Source organism: Chiloscyllium plagiosum, chromosome 26 (assembly GCF_004010195.1).
Source record: "Chiloscyllium plagiosum isolate BGI_BamShark_2017 chromosome 26, ASM401019v2, whole genome shotgun sequence".
NCBI classification, from domain to species: domain Eukaryota; kingdom Metazoa; phylum Chordata; class Chondrichthyes; order Orectolobiformes; family Hemiscylliidae; genus Chiloscyllium; species Chiloscyllium plagiosum.
In genome coordinates, this window is record NC_057735.1 from 28049884 (window position 1) to 28072134 (window position 22251).

The window sequence follows — 22251 nt, forward strand, 5'->3', positions numbered from 1 at the left end:
GATGAGCTTGCCTTATGATCAGTAAACAGGTATGATCACTACCTGTCTCTATATGTATGATGCAGTAATTGTAACTCTTTTGCTCGCATCTGAACAGTGAACTGTGGCATTGTGTGATCCGTAGCTTCCTGGTATTCATGTCTTCTGTCTGTATGAAATATTGCATGAACTGTTGTTGAAGTGCTTTCCTATTCAAATGTACCACAAATGTGGTGCAGAGCAAAGCATCCACAGTAGCCGGATCTCTTTTTCAGAAGCATAGTCCTCTTTGTGATTTTTGTTTTCAAAAAGATACTCTGACACTAGTCATATACCCTTCTTTCAATTGTGTTGAATTATGGGTTTATAAATGATCAAAGTTTGGTTATCTAATTGTCAGTTTGGGATCCAAATAAATGGCAAAAAGAGGAGACTTTTTTTCTTTCAATCTAGGCAGGATTTAAGCCTTGGGGGATATCTAGTGTAAAAGTCATTAGCAGTATGCCAGTACCTCACCCTAGGCAACATCATCTTTGAGCCTAGACAGAGAATGTTGGTAAGCAATTTACCTGAAGTGAGCATCAAAACTGAGCCCAAACCAACATTTTCCAGCAGAGCACAATTGATAGCGACCAGAAGTGGGAAACCTTGTGTATTCCCTTTCTTACTTTGAGCATAAGAATATCAAAGGATGTAGGATATTGAGAATAGAACCTACGACATGTTATATGTTCTGGTATTCCAGCATGAAATGCCTTTACTGATGAGACTGTCATGATCTCAATGGCTTCTTTAAATCTCTTCTCTGAATATCTCAATTATGGGGTTCCAGTCCACATTGATTTTTATGAGTAAAAAAATATATTTTCTGTGTCAGCAATGATTTGCTCAGCTATAACATTTAGAGAGAGATTCAACGGAGAGGATTGATTTAGTGATGGGGTTCAAAGGTGAAGGGTTGGATTTTTGCCCATCAGTAGCCAATTGAAAAGGCTCAATTATCTACAAAGGCTTATTGCAATAAGCCAATTAGAACTTGTCAGTTTGACTGCCAGCTGCCCTGAGACATTTGGCATTTGGCAGTCTCCTTGGAGTAGATTGAAAGGCTAATACTCCAGTCAGTCTTTGAGGCACTCCCTGTACATCTGACCTCCGATGCAGCCAAAGTTCGCTCTCTTTAAGGGTTTGTAAACCTGGCTGTTGAGGCTATTTTTTTAAGTTAAAAGTTTTAATATGTGCAGAGAATGCACCTCAAATGGGAAACACTCCTCCGTCTTCTGACCTGAACTGCTTCATCTCGGAGGGCTTAATGGTTCAAACCAGCTTCCTTAATTAGATGATAAATTCACCCTCTGGCGTCTAATTGGCCAACTTGGAAAATCGCTTCCAGGTGAAATGTTTTCTGCACAGTAAAGGGCTGCGACCCTCATTTAATCTCCCCTTCATGTCTCAACCCAAAATCCTGCTCAGTGGCTTCAGTCTTTCCAAACCTCAGCGATGGAAATGTTGTAACTCATCAAAGACTAGATTTCAGGCAAATAATATGATAGTGTAATAGTTGAAAAGAATAATGGAGAAATAGAGCTTGTGTCTTCAGGAGATACAATAGATGTAGTGATTATATTTGTGGACCTGTTGTCCAAAGGTTTTGAATAATGATCCAGAGACATGAGTTTGGATCCAAACTAGACTCCTGAAGAATTTAAATTGAATTAATTCAATAAATCTGGAATGTAAACTACTTTCAATCATGATGGCAATGAAACTATCTGATTGCCATGAAAATCCACTTTTTTTTAGAAGATGCCATCTGTTCTCCTTATTTGTTTGTCCCATATGTCTCTCTAGTAATGTGGTTGATTCCTAACTACCCCCTAAAATGTCTTGAGAAACCATTCAAAATGACACAACACATTTTTAAAGACAGTTGATGGTGGGCAATCAATCCTGGGCTTGTCAGCAACACCCTATTCTTGTATACAAAGTATCTAAGAAAGGTCTTAGAATGCAGATGATGAAGAGGGGGATAAGAGAAGGTGAGTGAACATCTATTTGGGCAGTGGCTAAACCTGACACTACATGTGCAGTGTCACCCACCCGCCCACCGCCCTCCTCTAACCGAAAAAAAAATACTGTGGTGTGTTGATAAGGTAAGGCTTTTCTTTTTTTTATCGTGTGCTGCTAAGTAGTGTGAGTGATTAAAAATTTCTTTTTTTCCATTTCATTTATCCTTTCTTTGGTATTATAGTTGGACTAAGTTAAGTTTAAGAGTAAAAATAGCAGCAGACCCCAGACCTGTGTTATGCTCCTCTTGCTCAGTGTTGGAGCTCAGGGATGGTGTGTCTAATGCCCCTAACCCCTTCATGTTCAAGAAGTGTGTCCAGCTGCAACTCTTGTTAGCCTGCATGACCATTTTGGAGCTATGGATGGACTCATTTTGGAGCATCCATGATGTTGAGGAGGTCATGGACAGCATGTTTAGCGAATTGGTCACACCGCAGATTAGGATTGCTGAAGGAGAAAGGGAATGGGTGACCAAAAGATATAGAAAGAGCAGGAGGGCAGTGTAGGTGTCCACTGCGATCATCTCCCTCCAAAACAGGTATACCGTTTTGGATACAGTTGGGAGAGATGGCTCACCAGGGGAATGCAGTAGTAGCCAAGTTCATGGCACCATAGCTGGCTCTGCTGTACAGAAGGGTGGGAAAAAGAGTGGAAGGGCTATAGTCATAGGGGATTCAGCTGTAAGCGGAGTAGATAGGCGGTTCTGTGGTTGAAACCAAGACTCCCAAATGGTATGTTGCCTCCTAGGTGCATGGGTCAGGGATGTCTCAGATCGGCTGCAGGGCTTTCTGAAGGGGGAGGGTGAACAGCCAACCGTCATGTTGTATATAGGCACCAATGATACAGGTAATAGATGGGATGAGGTTCTACAAGCAGAATTTAGGGAGTTAGGAGCCAAGTTAAAAATAGGACCTTGGAGGTAGTAATCTCAGGATTTCTACCAGTGCCACATGCTAGTCAGAGTCGAAATGAAAGAATAGGCAGGATTAATGAGTGGCTTGAGAGATGGTGCAGGAGGGAGGGGTTCAAATTTTTTGGACATTGGGACTACTTCTGGGGGAAGTGGGACTATTATAAATCGGATGGTCTACACCTAGGCAGGACTGGAACCAATGTCCTAGGGGTGCTTTTGCTAATGCTGTTGGGTAGGGTTTAAACTAATATGGCAGGGGGATGGCAACCAAATGAGGTGGTTAGTGGACAGTAAGGAGGTAGTAACTAAAACCTGTAAGGAAGTGGGTAATGAAGTCAGCGTGACTAAGGGGAGGAGTAGGCAGGACGCAAATGATGAACACCAAGGGACAGGTGGTCTGAGGCGCATTTGTTTTAATGCGAGATGTATAGTTAGTAAGACAGATGAATTTAGGGCTTGGATTAGTACCTGGGAGCATGATGATGTTGGTATTACTGCAACTTGGTTGAGAGAAGGGCAAGATTGACAACTAAATATGTCAAGATATTGATGCTTCAGGTGAGGTAGAGAGGGAGGTAAAAAGGGTGGAGGAGTTCCTTTACTGGTCAGAGAGGATATCACAGCTGTGCTGATGGAGGACTCTAGCAATGAGGCAGTATGGACAGACCTCAGAAATAGGAAGAGTGCGGTAACAATGCAGGGGCTGTACTACAGGCCTCCCAACAGCAAGCATGAAATGGAGGTACAAATTTGTAGACAGATTATGGAAAGTTGTAGGATCAACAGGATGATGGTGATGGGAGATTTTAATTTTCCCAACATTGACTGGGATTCACTTAGTGTTAGAGGTTCAGATGGAGCCGAATTTGAAAGGAGCATGCAGGAGGGGTTTATCGAATAGTATATAAATAGTCTAACTTGGGAAAGTGCCATACTGGACCTGGTATTGGGGAATGAGCCTGGTCAGGTGGTTGAAGTTTCAGTAGGGGATTACTTTGGGAATAGTGATTACAATTCTGTAAGTTTTAGAATACTCATGAAGAAAGATGAGAGTGGTCCTAAAGGAAGAGTGCTAAATTGGCAGAAGGCCAACTATAGCAAAATTCAGCAGGAGCTGGAGAATGTGGATTGGGAGCAGCTGTTTGAGGGTAAATTCACATTTGACGTATGGGAGGCTTTTAAAGAGAGGTTGATTAGAGTTCAGGACTGACATGTCCCTGTGAAAATGAGGGCTAGAAATGGCAAGATTAGGGAACTATGGATGATAGGTGAAATTGTGAGACTGGCTAAGAGGAAAAAGAAAGAATACATAAGGTATGGGCAATTGAAAACCGACAAAGCTTTGGAAGAGTATCAGAAAGGTAGGACCAATCCGAAATGAGGATTAAGAGGGCTAAAAAGGGTCATTAAATATCTTGAGAAACAGGGTTAAAGAAAATCCCAAAGGCTTTTATTTGTACATAAGGAGCAAGAGAGTAACTAGAGAAAGGGTTGGCCCACTCAAGGACAAAGGAGCGAAGTTATACATATGGTCAGAGAAATTTAGTGAGATTCTTACCGAATACTTTGCATCGGTATTCACTGAGGGGAGGAACATGACGGATGTTGAGGTTAGGGATGGATATTTGATTACTCTAGGTTGAGTTGGCATAAGGAGGGACAAGTGTTGGGTATTCTAAAAGGCGTTAAGGTGGCCAAGTTCCCAGGTCCAAATGGGATCTATCCCAGGTTACCGAGGGAAGCGAGAGGGGAAATATCTAGGGCCTTAACAGATATCTTTGCACCATCCTTGAACAAAGATGGGGTTCTGTAGGACTGGAGAATTGCTAATGTTGTCCTCTTGTTTTAGAAGGGTAGCAAGGATAATCCAGATAATTATAGATCAGTGAGCTTGGTGTCAGTGGTAGGGAAGCTGCTGGAGAAGATACTGAGGGATAGGATCTGTTTACATTTGGAAGAAAATGGGCTTATCAGTGATAGGCAGCATTTTGTGCAGGGCAGGTCATGTCATACCAACTTAATAAAATTCTTGGAGGAAGTGACAAAGGTGATTGAAGGAAGAGCTGTAGATGTGTATATATGTGGACTGCGGTAAGGCACTTGATAAGATTCCCCATGGTAGGCTGATGGTGAAAATGAAGTCACATGAGGTCCAGGGTGTACTAACTGGATGGATAGAGAACTGACAAGGCAACCGGAGGCAGAGCAGTAGTGGAAAGGAGTTTCTCAAAATGGAGTATTGTGACTAGTGATGTTCCACAGCAATCCGTACTGGGACCACTTGTGTGTGATATACATAAATGATTTGGAGGAAGGTATAGCTGGTCTGATCAAGTTTGCAGATGACATGAAGATTGGTGGAGTAGCAGATAGTGAAGGGGACTGTCAGAGAATTCAGCAGAATACAAATAGATTGGCCAGTTGTGTGAAGAAATGGCAGCTAGAGTTCAATCCGGGCAAATGTGTGATGATGCATTTTGGAAGATCGAATTCAAGAGTGAACTTTACAGTTAATGGAAAAGTCCTTTGAAAAAATTGATGCACAGAGAGATCTGGGTGCTCGGGTTCATTGAACCCTGAAGATGGCAATACAGATCAATAGAGCGGTCAAGAATGCATACGGCATGCTTTCCTTCATTGGGCGGGGTATTGAGTACAAGAATTGGCAAGTCATGTTACAGTGGTATAGGACTTTGGTTCAGTCACATTTGGAATACTGTGTACAGTTCTGGTTGCAACATTGCCGATAGGATGTGGATGCTTTGGAGAGGGTACAGAGGAGGTTCACCAGGATGTTGTCTGGTATGGAGGGTGCAAGCTGTGGAGAGTGGTTGAGTAGATGAGGATTATTTTCATTGGAGGTTGAGGGGGAATCTGATTGAGGTCTACAAAATCATGAGAGGTATAGACAGGATGGATAGCAAGAAGCTTTTTCCCAGAGTGGGGTCTCAATTACTAGGAGTCATAAGTTCAAGGTAAGAGGGGAAATGTTTTAAGGGAGCTATGCATGGAAAGTTCTTTACACAGAGGGGGGTGTGTGTCTGGGACACGTTGTCAGCAGAGGTGGTATTGGCAGGCATAATAGCATCATTTAAGGTGTATCCAGACAGATACATGAATGGGTGGGGAGCAGAGGGATACAGATCCTTGGAAAATAGGCGACAGGTTTAGATAGAGGATCTGGATTGATGCAGACTTGGATGGCTGAAAGGTCTGTTCCTATGCTGTAATTTCTTTGTTCTTTGTTTTATAATACATGCCATGGTGCAGTGATGAGAGAGAGAGCGTTATTGGATCCTTTTTGGCTATGATCGAATAGGTAAGAGTGGAACTACCAGCAAATTTGGTATTTATGTATGTTAATATTTAGGTAAATTTAATATTAAGAAAGGTTCCCAGTGACAGCAGCTTCAATGAACAGGGCAGAGAGGGATGAGATGACCATATCAACAGGTTCATGGAGGACTGGAAGAATATTGCACCATGATCACAATAACACAATACAATATTTCCTGAGATAATTTCAGTGGCCTTCAGAAACTTAATTTGAAAGATTCAAATTTAGTAAAATAGGTAAAGGATTTTACAGAATCGTGTGACAGTAGAACAAAGAGAAATGGGTGTCAGAGGAGTAGAAGGGAAGAGACTAAACTATCGAGAGAAAGTGAGGGCTGCAGATGCTGGAGATCAGAGCTGAAAATGTGTTGCTGGAAAGCGCAGCAGGTCAGGCAGCATCCAAGGAACAGGAGAATCGACGTTTCAGGCATAAGCCCTTCTTCAAGAGACTAAACTATGTTCAGATGAAGAAAGACTTGACACAATTTCTTGGCTTTAGTTTAAAACCAAAACCAAGTATATAGTGCAGTGGAAGACTATTGACAGCAGAGGAATGTTCTTGGCAGTCTGTTGCTGATTTTAAGTGAAAGATATTTGAGTCCTTCATTTTGCAAATGAACTGCACTCTACCTTAATAAGTTCTTGGTAACGCTTGAGTATGTAAACAAATGTTTAACTTTAATTTCTATCCATTAGTGGACATTTTGCCATTTAGAGAAACACTCTCTATATCTAGTTTGCAAATTTATTTTCAAGATCTCTTGTTAGAATTTGAATTTAGTATGTAATGAACGCACACTATCCTTTTGAACTGTTGTATTTCTTGGCTGTTTTAATGAATAACTGTTTCAAACCAACTAGCTATCTGTTCTGATGACTTGAATTCAGATCAGATGCTGTTCAATGTACTTCCCATCTTCCAGTGGAGATTGGGGCATGCCACATGTCACATAAAGGATAAGTAAATGCAATGTTTTGTTTTATTCATTCATGGGATCTGGGCAGTGATGGACAGTGTTTATTGTCCATCCTTGATTATCCTAGAGAATATAGCGGTGAGCTGCCTTCGTGAACTGCCACAGCTCTTGTGATGTAGGGGCACCTTTCATGCTTTAGGAAGGAAGCTGCAGGATTTTTACCCAGCCACAGTAAAGGAATAGCAATACATGTTTTGGTTAGAATGGTCGTGGCTTGTGTCAACTGCCTTTGTACTTATAGTTGGCTGTTGGTTTGGAAGGTGCAGATGGAGGAGCTTTGGTGAGTAGCTGTGATGCATCTTGTAGATGGTACACACTGCTGCCACTGCAACAGTGGTGAAAGGTGTGCATGTTGAAGGTGATGGATGGGTGCTGGTAAAGTGGGCTGCCTTGTCCTGGATGGTGTCAAACTTCTTGAGTATTGTTGGAGCTGCACACATCTAGGCAAGTGTTGAGTATTCCATCATGCTCTTGACATGTGCTTTGTAGATGATGGACAGACACTGAGGAGTTACAGGTATTGTTATAACCAAATTTTAATAAAAAGCAATGCTCATATGTGTTATTCCCATTTTTTTTCCATTGCAAAATCATTGAATATTTTCAATGACTCAGCAAGACCTATCATTAAAGAAATTTGCCAGGAGGTTGGAGAAAGTCAGGCTACTAAGTCACTAGAATCATTTTGGTGAACAGTATGAAATGTTGCACTCTCTTTTAAATAATATTTGATTTTGGTTATATTGTAATCACAATATTCATTTACATTTTTACATTTTATTATTAATATTTCTTTCCCTCACTAGTCCAGAATGTTGTTAATTATATGTGTAAAATCTTCAGATGATTTCCTCCTGTAATTAGCGATTAAATGTGGCTTAAAATTGCCTTTCAAGATCCTAAACATGAATTCAATTGTGGGAAAATGTATTTCCTTTTAAAACATGAAAGCGGTGAAGCTCCAAAATCTCATGGCTAAGAATGTTACTTTTAAAGAATATTTATATATTATTGAGAATAATGTATCACCATTTGAAAAAATACACATTTTTAAAGTACATTTTAATTGTGGTCAATTAGACTGCACAAATCCTCTTAAGACTTATTTGCATGTCTGGCTCATTAAATCTGTGGAATGGAAGTACATTTTGTGGTTCTGTGTGGCGTTATTGTGGTCAGTTATACAAGCCAAAATTTCTGTTCTTGGATTTTTTTCATGCTAGGTCAGCATCCCCACCGATCTGATTCATCCTGGCCCTAATGTGTAACTTGTTATTTTTCACTGATTGAAATGAAAATTATGTTTGTTATTAGTGCACAAACATAAATAATTCTGGAAAGAGAATGAAGAATTAGATACAGTATTATGTAGGATGTGACAATATGAGATTACATTTTGCCTGGAGAAGCTCTTTTATGTTGTAAAGAACCAGATTAGATTTGAGATTGATCTACATAGCAGTCTGTAATTGTAATCTCATTGTTTTTGACATTTCACAGGTTTGTCAAGTCTGTAACATCATAAATGCTATCAGAATAGCTTAAAACTGCGTATTACTTGTGTCTGCTAATATGCAATGATTTCTACCAAATTCCATCATATATTTCCAAGAATGATGTGTAGTTATCAAATAAATTTCTTTTAAGCAGTAAGTTTAGGAAGTACTGAGTGCAAGATGTTCCATTGTACATTCAAGTTTCATTCGCATCCACTTAAAATAACCCTTGAGATATTAACATGTTGTTCTTCTACTGGGAGAGTCCATTGCCAAGCCCAACCTCACCTTCAGGTATGTAAGCAAATGTACATGTGTGCACACATTTCAGCCATTTCCGGATAGCAGTCAGGAGCAGGAAGCCTGGTTGATTTCTCTCTCTCTCCGTCCAATAAAAAAAGCACCAAAACCAATTAGTGTTAAATCACTGCCTTAGCAAAGATAAGCTAGTTGCAAATAGATTGAACCTAGTTTGTCCCGATTCATGTGGCTCAAATGTACACAGGACTTCCTAACCCAGTAATTAGTCAATGTTTGCAGAAGTTTTAAAGGGACGACTGTAACAATAGAATAATGTGTATAATGTAGCAAAACTAAAAATATTTTTGTTTGGTGAGGTGTTCCATTTGCAACATTTAAGAATGAGAATAATAGATTTCTACAATGTTTGTAGCCTGGTCTATTTCCGTTAAGCTGCTAAACTAGCATAGAAATTCGGCTTATTGTGTTATTTGTCCTGGAATCCTTGGTGGACAATTAGTGAGACATTGACAACTTTAAGGTGAAGTGTTAAATAATTATGAAAGGTCTCATTTATGTAATTGTCTAACTCACAAAACGTTATAAAAATTGTAAGTATTTTGGCTAATTTCAACTTTTTTACTATTTGTCTTCTATTCTGGGATGCTTTCACCGTTTAAGCCTAATATTTCTCTCATGCAGCCTTTTTGAATCTTTTCAGTCTGGCTTATGTCCAATCCCTCCACTGAGAGCAGCCTAGCTAAATATTCCGTATAAGTGCGATTGTAAATTCTTATCCTTGTTCGTTGCCTCGTCCTTTTCACATCCTTTAATATAGTAAGACGCTTCATGCTGATTTATCACTCTGCGACTAAACTTCAAGGAAGTGCCTGTTTTAAATTCTATTTCTACCTATTGCCTTCATCCATATTCCAGTGAGCCCAACATCTCTTCTACCGGATTCTTCTCTTGTGCCTCCATAGCTTGGTTTGACGCAAGATACTAACCTTCCTGCATCGATAACACACAATACACAATTCATTGCTCTATTTTGTTGCTGCCTCAACTTGAATTAATGGTGGATAACTGCCAGTTTGCTAACAAGCTAAGTTTAAAAACTCACTTTCTTTCTAAGTCTAAGACTATCCTTTCCATCCTAGAAACGTTATGTTCTTCATTTCTACTTTGCCCCAGTGAAATATTTTCAATCACCTCTTTGTCACTGAGCAATTGACAATTGATACGATCCACACTGAATTCAGAAGTTCCACTCTCTGCAAACTCCATTTAATCCAAAACTTCAACTTTTTTGCATCCAAGATCAAATGAATCAGCATTGTTCTCAACAACATCTGCTACCTCTCATTCCAAATCAATTAATTGAAAATTAGCATTCTTATTTACAAATTTCTTGGTGGACTTAATGTATTCAATCCTGCAACAAATTCCATTTTTCGGCTTCATCGTCAATATTCCTGAGTTTGAAAAGCATCTTTCCAGTTCTTCTGCATTTTTGATTCCTGTTCCTGCTTGTGACTACTGTTTCTATTCCAGAAGATGTGCTATCTTGGTGTGTCATTCTCATCTGCTCTCTCCTATCCATTGTGATGGCTGTGATCTAACTGCACCTAATTTGATCCTGTCTTGCTGCTGTTCACTTACTGGAACTCTGCTAATTTCAGCTGTGAGCAAATGGCAGAAATACTGACTTTTTATTTTTGGATGTCACCGTGTCTTTTTAAAGTACTTGTTTATATCTCTTACAGTTTGTAGCTGGAATTTTATACATTATGTCTTAACATTCACAACTGAGAGCCCTCTATTTCCTTTCCTGAAATTTATTGTTGTCCAAGTTTCTAAGGCATACAGGAAATTGGGTAGAATGTAACATCTTTTGAGTTATATTTTTTCCTTGTTACAAACTTATGTTCTTGTGGTTGTTAACACATCCTTCATCTTCACAATATGGCTTCTGGCTATCTTTGTCCTTCTCACTTTGGCAGCTCATCCATCACCTTCTGTTAGTCTTTGTCATAAATGGACAAACTTTTATTTTCATGTGTTCATTGGATGTGGGCATTCCTGGCCAGGCTAGCCTTTATTGCCTTTTCCTAGATTGTCCTTGAGAGGGTGGTGGTGGTGAGCTGCCTTATTGAGCCAGTTCTTGGCGTGTAGGGACACCCACAGTTCAGTTAGGAAGGAAATTCTGGGATTTGAAACAGTGACAGTGAAGGGGTGGCCACATGGTTTCAAATTAGAATGGTGTGTGGCTTGAAGGGTAACATGAGCTGTTGGTGTTTCCATGTCCTTCCAAGTGGTGGAAGTCATCGGTTTGGAGAATGATTTTAAAAAAGCATTGATGAATTGCATCCTGTAAACGGTAGACATTGCTGCCATTGTGTATCGGTGGTGGAGGGAGTGAATTTTGAAGATGGTGGGATGGGGAGCCGATCAAATGGTCTGCTTTATCCTTGGTAATATTGAGCATTTTTGCTATTATTGGAGCTCCACTGAGGCAAGTGGAATGCATTCTATCTCACTTCTGTCTTCGGCCTTATGGTGTTCAGGGTTTGAGGACATGAGGTGACTCAATTGCCTCAGAATTCCTAGCCTCTGACGTATTCTCTGAACCTCTGCTGCAATATTTATATGGCTGGTCCGGTTCATCAGGAGTTTCAGTGATAGTAATGGCGATGATAATAACATTGAATGTCAAGTGGAGATGGTTAATATTTCTTTTGTTCGAGATTGTCATTGCCCAATACTTGTGTGTTGCAAATATTACTGGCCATTTATTGGCTGAATTCTGAATGTTGTCCAAGTCTAGTGTGATACTAAAATCATCAATCTTCATGCTAGTTTCTAGCAATGCAGCCTTCTAACTAAAATTATTTTTGTCTTTTTGCAGTTCAACTGCAATCCTTATCCAAATTTCTAGAATTTACTTGGCCTATGATATTTTGTGGATGCTGGTCTGATTCCATAAGTTACACTATGTTTTCAGTGAACCAGAAGTTTGTCAAACTTGGGGCACATACTAGTTATAGATTACAAATGCGTTCCTGAATTCCTCCACTATGTTCCATCCATTCCCATTTATCATCTCCATGATTTCCAACTTTGGTCATACTCACTACGAAGATTGCGAAGCTTGATTTTTTTTTGCTATATGATAGCTACTGTGTAAATACAAGTTTATTTCTGTGATGACCGCTGTGAAAAATGAACAGCTTGGCATACCAAAAACTCACCATCATTGCTTTGCATTCTAATTATGTTTTCCATGGAATTCCAGAAAGGTGAAACGTCAGGAACAAAAAAACCCAGAGGTAGACCAAGAAAAAGGGTAAGCAATTTTGTTTTCCCTTTTTTAAAAAAAAGCATTTATTCACTAACAGTGTTTGCTATCTTTCTACATTTTAAATCCTGCTTTAAATATGCTTGGGTAATGTTGTTTTCTCAAAGCTTTGTAAATCTTTCGTACACCTCCAAAAGTTTTATTTTCCATTAATCCAGTATTCAGCTTAAGTGAAATATGCATTATATACTGCTATATGTCATACAAAGAAAGGTTTCTTTAGATCTGAGCTTATTTATTTGTTTTGCATGTGAAGTCAAGTCTGTCGTGCTTATTGTCCACCTGCTACAAAATATGAAACGTGCAACTACCTATAACATTATCATTGTTATAGTTGAAGTAACTAACTGGCAGTTAATTTAAGGCAACTAATTCAATGTGTTCATTCTTCCTTCTGATTTTGTCGTATTTTTATCAACTAACTGTTATTCTTATTTTACATGTTACTATTTACTTTTTGAGTGCAGAGAGTTTTGTTTAAGGGCCATTTACAACATTTGGGTCAGGCTGCACTGAAGGGTGATGGTATCAGCAGTGTACAGTGATGATCTGTTGGAAATATGCAGGGTAGGAATATAGTGACATCAATCAGTAAGTATTTCTGATTTGATGCCTATACAGGCGTTTTCCGGGCTTTAACCTGAACATGCATTCTGTAGCAGGAAGGAGATAATCCCCCCCCCCCCCAACCCCATCCCCACCACCACCACCACCACCACCACCACCACCAATACACCATCCCCATTGTTTAAACTTAATACTAGATTATGGGCACATCTCCTTGGCCTATAGCATGCAAAGGATAAAAAGCAGAGGAGATACCTAGCAGGAGAAGCTGCCAGAAAAGAGAGGAGAGAAGGACTCTGAGCAAGGAGGTTATATTATTTGGGAAATAGATCTCATTTTGATGCTTAGTGAGGAGCGGTGTGTTATTTATGTGATTGAGTAACAACATCCACATTGAATGCTGCCACTTTCTGTAGTCACATTTACAAACTTAGATATGGTAAGGGCAGCATCGTCAGTAGTTGACTGTGGCTTTGAATTTTTACGTGTGGATTCTTTGCATTCAGAGCAAGCAACATGTGAAATATCTTCACTATTCATACATGCATAATGAAATCCATTGATGTGTATTTGCGGAAAGGGGAATGTCATAAAAACAGAAACTGCTGGAAAAACTCAGCAGATTTTGCAGCATCTGTGGAGAGAAAACAGAGTTCATGTTTTGGGCCAAGTGACCTCTTCAGGGATGTATTTCATTGCTGTCTTGCGAGAGAGAAGCAGGCAGAATGAGCATGTGCTTTATCAAAGATGATGGGCTTCTCCATGGTGGAGGGTGCCACTGATGACACGCATATTATTTTATAGATTCTGCATATCAACTCTGAGGGAGGAGAGGCATTTCTGGTTGTGCTACATCTCCGTGTCCAGTTACCATGCAGGGTCAATGCCTGGGTTATCCGAACAGGTTGTTGATGGCCTTATTCTGTGGCATTCATCTGTGTCATCTTTATTGAATTAGCACATATAACCACAGGGTAATCACTGAGTGATGAGGATTGTTCTTTAGTGCCAAAGTTCATGGAACCGACACTAGCTTTACACAAACTGAAGTCCCCCAGTGAAGTGTGCAACCACTCAACAGCACACCAATTATTGAATTTACACAGTGCATCTTACAAATTGTACACACTGCTGCAACTGAGTGTCGGTGGTGGGGGTGGGGGGTGGCGGGGGGTGTGTGGTGCAGTAGTAGATGCTTATGGTTCTGGTCTGTGCACAGTATTTGGGTAAATTAGCAGGCAGCAAGCGCTACTTATGCTTAAATCACTACCTATGCTATTTTCAGAACCTGCCTGATTTAATCCCTATTAAATTACATTTCATCTATTTTAAACCTGTCCCTGCAAATAAAGTAGTTTGAGCTCTTGCTGAATGGAAACTAGAAGCCACTGAAACGTCGTTGATGTACAAAAAGTACACCAAGCATTCTTATGTTTGGTGCCATTCACAAATTTTAACAAATTCTTGCTATTGTAGAAACTTGTATTTATGCTGACCAGTTGAAATTAGATGTTGGGTGAATTGATTTATTTCCTCTTTCAATGAACAGGGTATTATTCTATGAAGCTGCCAAATGATATACGTTTATGTCATACTATGAGGAGATTCAAAAGTGCATAAATGAGAATTGATTCAAAACTTAATGAGAGAGGACACAGTGGACTGAACCTTAGATTTTGTTTTGGCTAAGTACAAAGTTGTGTCAAGTTTTTTTTTAAAGAGGGTTTGTTGCTGTGAGGCCTTGTGAGTTACCTCACCCTGTCTTACCAAACTTGCCTTATTTATTACCGTCATGTTACTGTGGTGTTTGTTCCATCTGATTTCTGCCCCATCTTACCACACTGTTCCTGGAACAAATGATCAGTCAGCCAATATCCCAGAATTTCTCAATGTCTGTTGTACTCGCAAAGCCCATCGTGCACCAGAACAAATACTGTCATTCTTAATCTATCCTGCATGGTTCATAACATGTGCCCCAGGCCAGACAAACATGAGTTTTTTTTAACATTTATTTGTAGGACGTGAGAATTGCTGGCTGGCAAGCATTTATTTCTAGTCCGTAGTTGCCATTGAGACAGTGCTGTCAAGGATTTTAATCCAGTGACAGTGAAGGAATGGTGAGTGGCTTGGAGGGGAACTTGCAGGTAGAGGTATTCCCATGTATCTGCTGCCCTTGTCTTTCTAGATGGAAATGGTCATCGGTTTGAAATATGCTGTTTAAGGAGCCTTGGTAAATTTATGCAGTGCATCTTATAAGTTGTACACTGCTGCGACTGAGTGTCGGTGATGGAGGGATTAGATGCTTATGGATATGGTAACAGTCAAGTGGACTGGATTGTCCTGGATGATGTCAAGCTTCTTTAGTGTTGTTGGAGCTGTACCCATCTAGGCAAGTGGGGAGTATTCTATTGAACTCCTGACTTGTGCCTTGTAGATGATTGACAGGCTTTAGGGAATCAGGAGGTGAGTTACTTGCCGCAGTATTGCCAGCCTTTGACCTGCTCTTGTAGCCATTATGTTTATGTGACGACTCCAGTTGAATTTCTGGTCAATGGTAACCCCAAAGATGTTGATAATGGGGATTCAGTGATGTCAACACCATTGAATGTCAAGGGGCAGTGGTTAGATGATTTCTTATTGGAGATGGTCATTGCCTGGCACTTGTGTGACGTGAATGTTACTTGCCACTTGTCAGTCCAAGCTGGATATTGTTCAGGTCTGATTGTATTTCACCATGGATTGTTTAGTACCTGAGGAGTCCTGAATAGTGCTGAACATTGTGCTGTCATGGTGAATATCCCCACTTCTAACCTTTTTAATGTGGACGGAATGTCATTGATGAAGTAGCTTAAGATGGTTGGACCAAGGAGGATAACTTGATGTATTCCTGCAAAGATGTCCTGGAGTTAAGATGACTGACCTCAGGCAACCACTACCATTTTCCTCTGTGCCAAGTATGGCTCCAACCACTGGAGTTTGCCCTCGATACCATTGACGCAGTTTTGTTGGGTCCCCATGATACCATTACTAGTTCAAATGCGGTCTTGATGTCATATCACCTCTGGAATTCAGCAGTTTTGTCCATGTTTGAACCAAGGCTTTAATGATGTCAGGAGCGGAGTAGCCATGGCGGAACGCAAACTGGATGTCACTGAGCAGGTTATTGCTGAGCTGGTGCTGCTTGATAGTACTGTTGATGACACCTCCTATCACTTTACTAATGATCGACTCATGGGATGTTAATTGGCCAAACTGGATTTTTCTTACTTTCTATGTACAAGATGACATACCTGAGTAATTTTCCGCATTGTTGGATAGATACCAAAGTTGTAAGTGTACTGGAAGAGTTTAGCTAGGGGACTGGCAAGTTGTGGAGCACGGGTTTTCAGTACTATTGCCAGAATGTTATCAAGAGCCATAGCCTTTGCAGTATCCAGTGCTTCCAACCATTTTTTGATATGATGTGGAGTGATTCACATTGGCTGAAAGACAAGCATCTGTGTTTCTGGAGATAACTGGTGGAGATCTTCTACTTGAGTACTTATAGTTGAAGATTGCTGCAAACACTTCAGCTGTTTCTTTTGCACTGATGTATTGAGCTCTTCCATCATTAAGGATGGGGATATTTGTGGAACCTTCTTGCCCAGTGAGTTGTTTAATTGTCCACCACTATACTGGATATGGCAGAATTTGATCTGTTGGTGTGGGATTGCTTAGTTGTCTCTATCAGTTGCTGCTTATGTTGTTTGGCATGCAAATGGTCCTGTTTAGTACATTCATCAGGCTGACACCTCATTGTTTAGGTATGGCTGGTGCTGTTCCTGACATCCCCTCCTGCACTGTCTGTTGAAACAGACTTGATCCCCTGACTTAATGGTGTAATGGATGAGATATGTATAGGCCATGAATTTGCAGATTGTACTGGGGAACAATTCCACTGCTGTTGATAGCTGACTGCACCTTATGGATACCAATCGTGAGTTGCTATATCTGTTCGAAGTCTGCCCCATTTAGAACCATGATACTGCCGGACAACATGTTGGACGGTATTCTCAATGTGAAGACAAGACTTCGTCTCCACAAGAGCTGTGCAATAATCCCTCTTAGACAAATGCATCTCCAGCTGGCAGATTGATAAGGATGAGATCAAGAATGTATTCCCTAATGTTGGTTCCCTCACCACCTGCCACAAACAGTATAGCAGCTATGTGGATTAGATTACTTCGTGTGGAAACAGGCCCTTCGGCCCAACAAGTCCACTCCGACCCTTCAATGAGCAACCCACCCAGACTCATTCCCTTACATTTACCCTTCACCTAACACTATGGGCAATTTAGCATTTCCAATTCACCTAACCTGCACATTTTTGGACTGTGGAAGGAAACCGGAGCACCAGGAGGAAACCCATGCAGACACTGGGAGAACATGCAAACTCCACACAGACAGTTGCCTGAGACAGGAATTGAACCCGGATCTCTGGTGCTGTGAAACAGCAGTGCTAACCACCGTGCCGCCCCCAGCTTTAAGACCCAACCAGCTCGGTCAGTAATACTGCTGCAAAGCTAGTCTTGATGGTGGACATTGAATTCCTCCACCCAGACTACATCTTGTGATGTTGCCACGGTCAGTGCTTCCTCCAAATGTTCAACATGGAAGAGTACTGATTCATCAGCTGAATAACCAGCAGGAATTTCCTTACCCATGTTTAACCTGAAGCCATGAGACTTCATGGTGTCTGGAGTCAATGTTGCGGATTCCCAGGTCGGCTTCCTCTCAACTGTATACCAATGTGCTGCCACCTCTGGGTCTGTCCTGCTGGTGGGATAGGATGTATCCAGGGATGGTGATGGTGGTGCCAGGACATTATAAGTTGTGATTCCATGAGTATGTCTGTGTCAGGCTGTTGCTTGAGTGGGTGAGATTCTCAATTTTGGCAATAGCCTCCAGATGTTGGAAAGGAGAACTTTGCAGGGTCGACAAGGCTGTTTCTGCTGTTGTGTTTTCCATGCCTAAGTTGATGCCAGGTTGTCCGTCCGGTTTCATTTCTTTGTTGTGACATAGTAGCAATTGTACAACTGAGTGTTTGCTCGGCCATTTCGGAGAGCAGTGAGAGGCAACCACATTGCTGTACCTGGAGGCGCATGTAGGCCAAGCCAGGTAAATATGGCAGATTTCCTTCTCTGAGGGACATTACTGAGGCAGTTGGATTTTTTTCCAACAGTGGATGATGGCTTCATTGCCATCAGTAGATTTTTAATTCCAGTGTTTTTTATTGAATTCATCTGCCATGGCAGGATTCGAACAAGGGTCTCCAGAGCATTCGCTGATTTTCAGAATTAATAGTCTAGCGATAATAGCACTAGATCACCTCACTATATATCTGTGTCTCTGTTGGAGGCAGTGCCTTAGAAGTCCTTTTGAATAGGTGGTGCCAAAGTGGGAGTCAGTCTTTTCTCAAAGGCAGCAGTTGAGGTCAAGACACTGGACTGCCGGCCAGAACGGAGGTTCCACCCCCCAGTTTAAAGTGCTCTAAATTGTCTGGAGGATGTCCAAAACACTAGGAAGAAAGTCAATGCCTTCTGCCAACGTAAGTTCTACTATCATCTGTTATACTGTCGACTCACCCAATCTCTGCTTCTGGTCCCACCTTCAACAAAACTCCTGTTCTACCACTGTCATTAAACTGCAAACTGCAAACCCCTCCACAATCAGCCCAAGCCCTGACACTACAAACCTTGCCTGCTGTCTGTGCTGCCTGCGCTCTTGCTTGGGCCACCTCTCCACCTGCACCAACAGTAATAGTTGTGCAACCCACTTCCATTTCACATTACCTGCCTGTTTCTCATTCTGTGAGGAAAACAGTCTACAATAGGGCAGAAAGAGTCAAAGCGAATGGTGTGCTGCCCATCATTCAGCTACTCACCCCTTACAAAGAGACGATCCTGACTCTGACCATCCCAAACAAGGCCTGAACTGGTTTAAGAGGTTGCCCTTGACTTACTGTGCTGGAAACACCTGAACAAAGTTTCTTTCTGAATTTGACTGAGGCCTGCTCACAATGGTGACAAGTGTCTTGGCTTTGCACTAAATTGCATGGCAAGACAGCAGTAATGTGAACTATATGTAACTGTGGGAACAAAGCTGAACAAAGCAAGCCAAAGGAAGCTGTAAGTATCCAGTTAGGCTCAGAATAAGTGAGCGTTGTTGAGAACAAGTAAAGAGCTTGGAGTTGCAGCCTGGTCCAGTCCATGAGCTGGGTGCTTGTCCCTCAGTACAATGCTGCAGAAATACAATGATAATTACTTGTATAAGCATGGGATGCACCATGGGGTGCAGAACTGCAGAACTATCCTGCAAGTGAAATAGAGACATGTATGGAAGATTGTGAGAGGCGGACAAATGTCTTTGGATCCAGTGTCTTTGGATGTGTGGTCCATGATGCTGGTGTTCACAGAGTGTGCTCTTTGAGTTGAAACCTGGTTTTCATCACGGTGAGTTAAATCCTCCAGGTCTTTGCTCTGGTTTGCTATTGAATTTTCCCAACATGGTGCTTGTGTGGTGAGTTTGTTGGGATGGGAGGCTGAATATTAATGAGGCATCAATTGGCAACCCACTGCTCCTAGGAAGGGTCTTGCCGAGCCGCTTCTGAAAAGCGTAAAAGGTGGCATGGTTTGCTCTCTGTCAAGGTGGACCTTTATTACCACATGTCTCGTCGTAATATATGTCGCTTCGATGATTACAAGATTCTGGCTAATATTGTTATCAGTCATACAGTTTTGTAATGGAGATGAGCTTACAGTAATAAAAACTTACATTTATATACCACTGTTGGATATTAAAGTTTCTCAGGATGCTTCGTGATAGTGCTGTAAGAGTGTGACACTGAACTACACAAGGAGATATTAGTTCAGATGACTAAAAATTTGCTCAATTAAATATTGTAGGAGGAAAGCAAGGCAGAGAGGAGGAGAGATTTTGTAATTATTTGTTGTAGGTGATTGAGGTAAAAGAACTTCAGATGTTTCAAGAATAGAAAGAGCAAAAGGAAAGTTAAAACTAGTAAAACAAGAGAAATAACAACGAAAAATACCTCAATCAGGTGCAGCTACTAAGGGTTCTTTTTTAACCAAAAGAAGGTGCTAAATGGGTGCATTGATGATAAGTCAAGATTGTCTGTCTGTTTGTCTGTCTGTCTGTCTGGATTTGGCACTCAAGTTTCATTTCAAGTTATGGTAATAAACAATTAAACTTTTCTGAAGGTGCAAAACCAAATATTAACAGCTTTCACATTCAAATATTGATTGAATTTTTGGGGAGGAGTATGTGTCTGTTCCTCACACCCACTTCTATTGAAGATTTGAGGTACTTTGGCTGGCATAGAATAGCATGTTACAGAATGGCTCAGCAACCAGGTTCTCTGTGGCACTTCAAGTCTCCTGAAAAGAGTCCAGCACAGCAACTATTCTCTGTTGCTGAATCTTCAGAGAATTTCGATTATAACTCTTGCTTGAATGCAGTAAAATCTTGGTGGCAAATTTCAGAAAGCTTCTTGATATATTTCAGAGGTCTCCCGGTCTCGAGGTGATGCCCAGTGCAGACTCATCTGCCCTTACTGCATTTCATTTTTTTTCTCTTTGTCTGCTTTGGAAGGACTGTAATGCTGAACTTTTTAACTATTGTTTTTATTTGTTTAATTTATACCTACCCTTTGTATTTAAAATGCCACTGGAAATGATGACTTTGTATACTTTTCAGGGTACTCATGTATTCTGTACTTGAGTATATATGACAACAAAACTTCTAATTCTATTTCACAATTCCACAGTACTGAACATTAAAATGGTGAATATCCCTTTTAAGGTGCTTAACTTCAAATAACTAGATTTTCTCTCATACATTCACGAGATGAGGGCATCGCTGGCTTGCCCAGCATTTATTGCCCGTCCCTAATTGCCCAATGGCCAGTTAAGAGTCAACCACATTGCTCTAGGTCTGGAGGGACATGGGGGAGACCAGGCAAGGATTATAATTTCCTTTCCTGTTGAATGTGGTCTTTGAGTTGTTAGACTTTTGGATTATGTCTGATTTACCATGTTTTGCCTGCTTCAATTCTATAGGTTCATGGTTGACTCTATTTGGAGCACTGTGCTCCGTTTCATTTATTCTTCCCCTAAGCTATCACCATGCTCATCTCAAGCTTGAGATCGAATTCCTGCTTCTTTGGCCCATTCCTATAAAACAAATAATATCTGAACATTCCTTCTTGGCTTCCTAGCTGGAGTAATAGAGATGGTTCAGTCTTCTCAGTCATTGACTCCAATTTTAACAAATTGCTGTCTAAATCTTTTTCAAAAAACAATCACTCTGATTGTGTCCCCTTGTAAACAATTTTTTCATCTCCAATTTTGTTTCTTCTTATGTCCCAGATGCAGCGATCTTATACAACCTTGTAAAATATTGAGGGGTATAGATAGTGTTAGTGGCAGTTGTCTTTTCCCTAGGATGGGAGATTACAAGACTAGAGGGCACAGTTTCAACGTGAGAGGAGATTTAAACATGACATGACAGGCAAATATTTTACATAGAGGGTGGTTCATATGTCGAATGAACTTGTGGTGGATGTGGGTACAATTACAATGTTTGTTTAAATGGCGTTTTGATAAGTACATAATTAGAAAGGTTTGGAGGGATTTGAACCAGAAACAGGAAAGTGGGGTTTGTTTAGTTTGGCATGGACTGGTTGGACCGAGGGTTCTGCTTCTGTGCTATATGACGCTATAACTTCCTATGTGAATCCCAATAATTAACTTCTGGGAGTAATCTAACAGCCCGAACAAAGTCAGAGTGACATATTTGGTGAATGTAATGGTCTTTCCATGCTTAAACTCCTTGATTTTTCTTACAAGAATCACTATACGATCTTGTATCGATTCTATTGCCCAGCTCCATGACATAATTGTCTGATTGCTCACAGCATCTCAAGTAACTATTTGCTATTCCACTTTCTTACAATACAACATATTGTCATTTGATGTTATCTGCAGATATGAGGTCAAACTTCACATGGAGAGGCAGTTTGATCCTTTCACCACAATCCTTAAGCCCTCTCCCACCCATGTGTCACCTTGAGATTTTGACTTCCTGCCTTGGGTGATCTACAATTTACACCAGCTAAAACTGGAATGATCGATGGCATTGACTTCAGTTTGCCACCACAAATTCTATAACTGTGTAATCAGTTCCATCCACCCTTCCTGACCACTTTTTCCTAAACCATACAACATCCTGTTCCATCACATGGGCTGCTACTTTCACCTCTGA

General features: G+C 40.7%; 1 protein-coding gene across 7 annotated transcripts in view; it reads left to right on the top strand.

The window, feature by feature from the left end:
• The window catches only part of hmga1a (high mobility group AT-hook 1a), a 109569-nt gene that overhangs the window by 46143 nt on the left and 41175 nt on the right, over window positions 1–22251 (top strand). For 6 of the 7 annotated variants that reach the window (XM_043716779.1, XM_043716784.1, XM_043716785.1 and 3 more), the window contains exon 5: window positions 12301–12351. The exons of the other annotated variant lie outside the window; for it this stretch is intronic. In XM_043716779.1, coding sequence (XP_043572714.1) covers window positions 12301–12351 — 51 coding nt within the window. The remainder of the gene's footprint in view (window positions 1–12300; window positions 12352–22251) is intronic. 7 annotated transcript variants of the gene reach the window in all.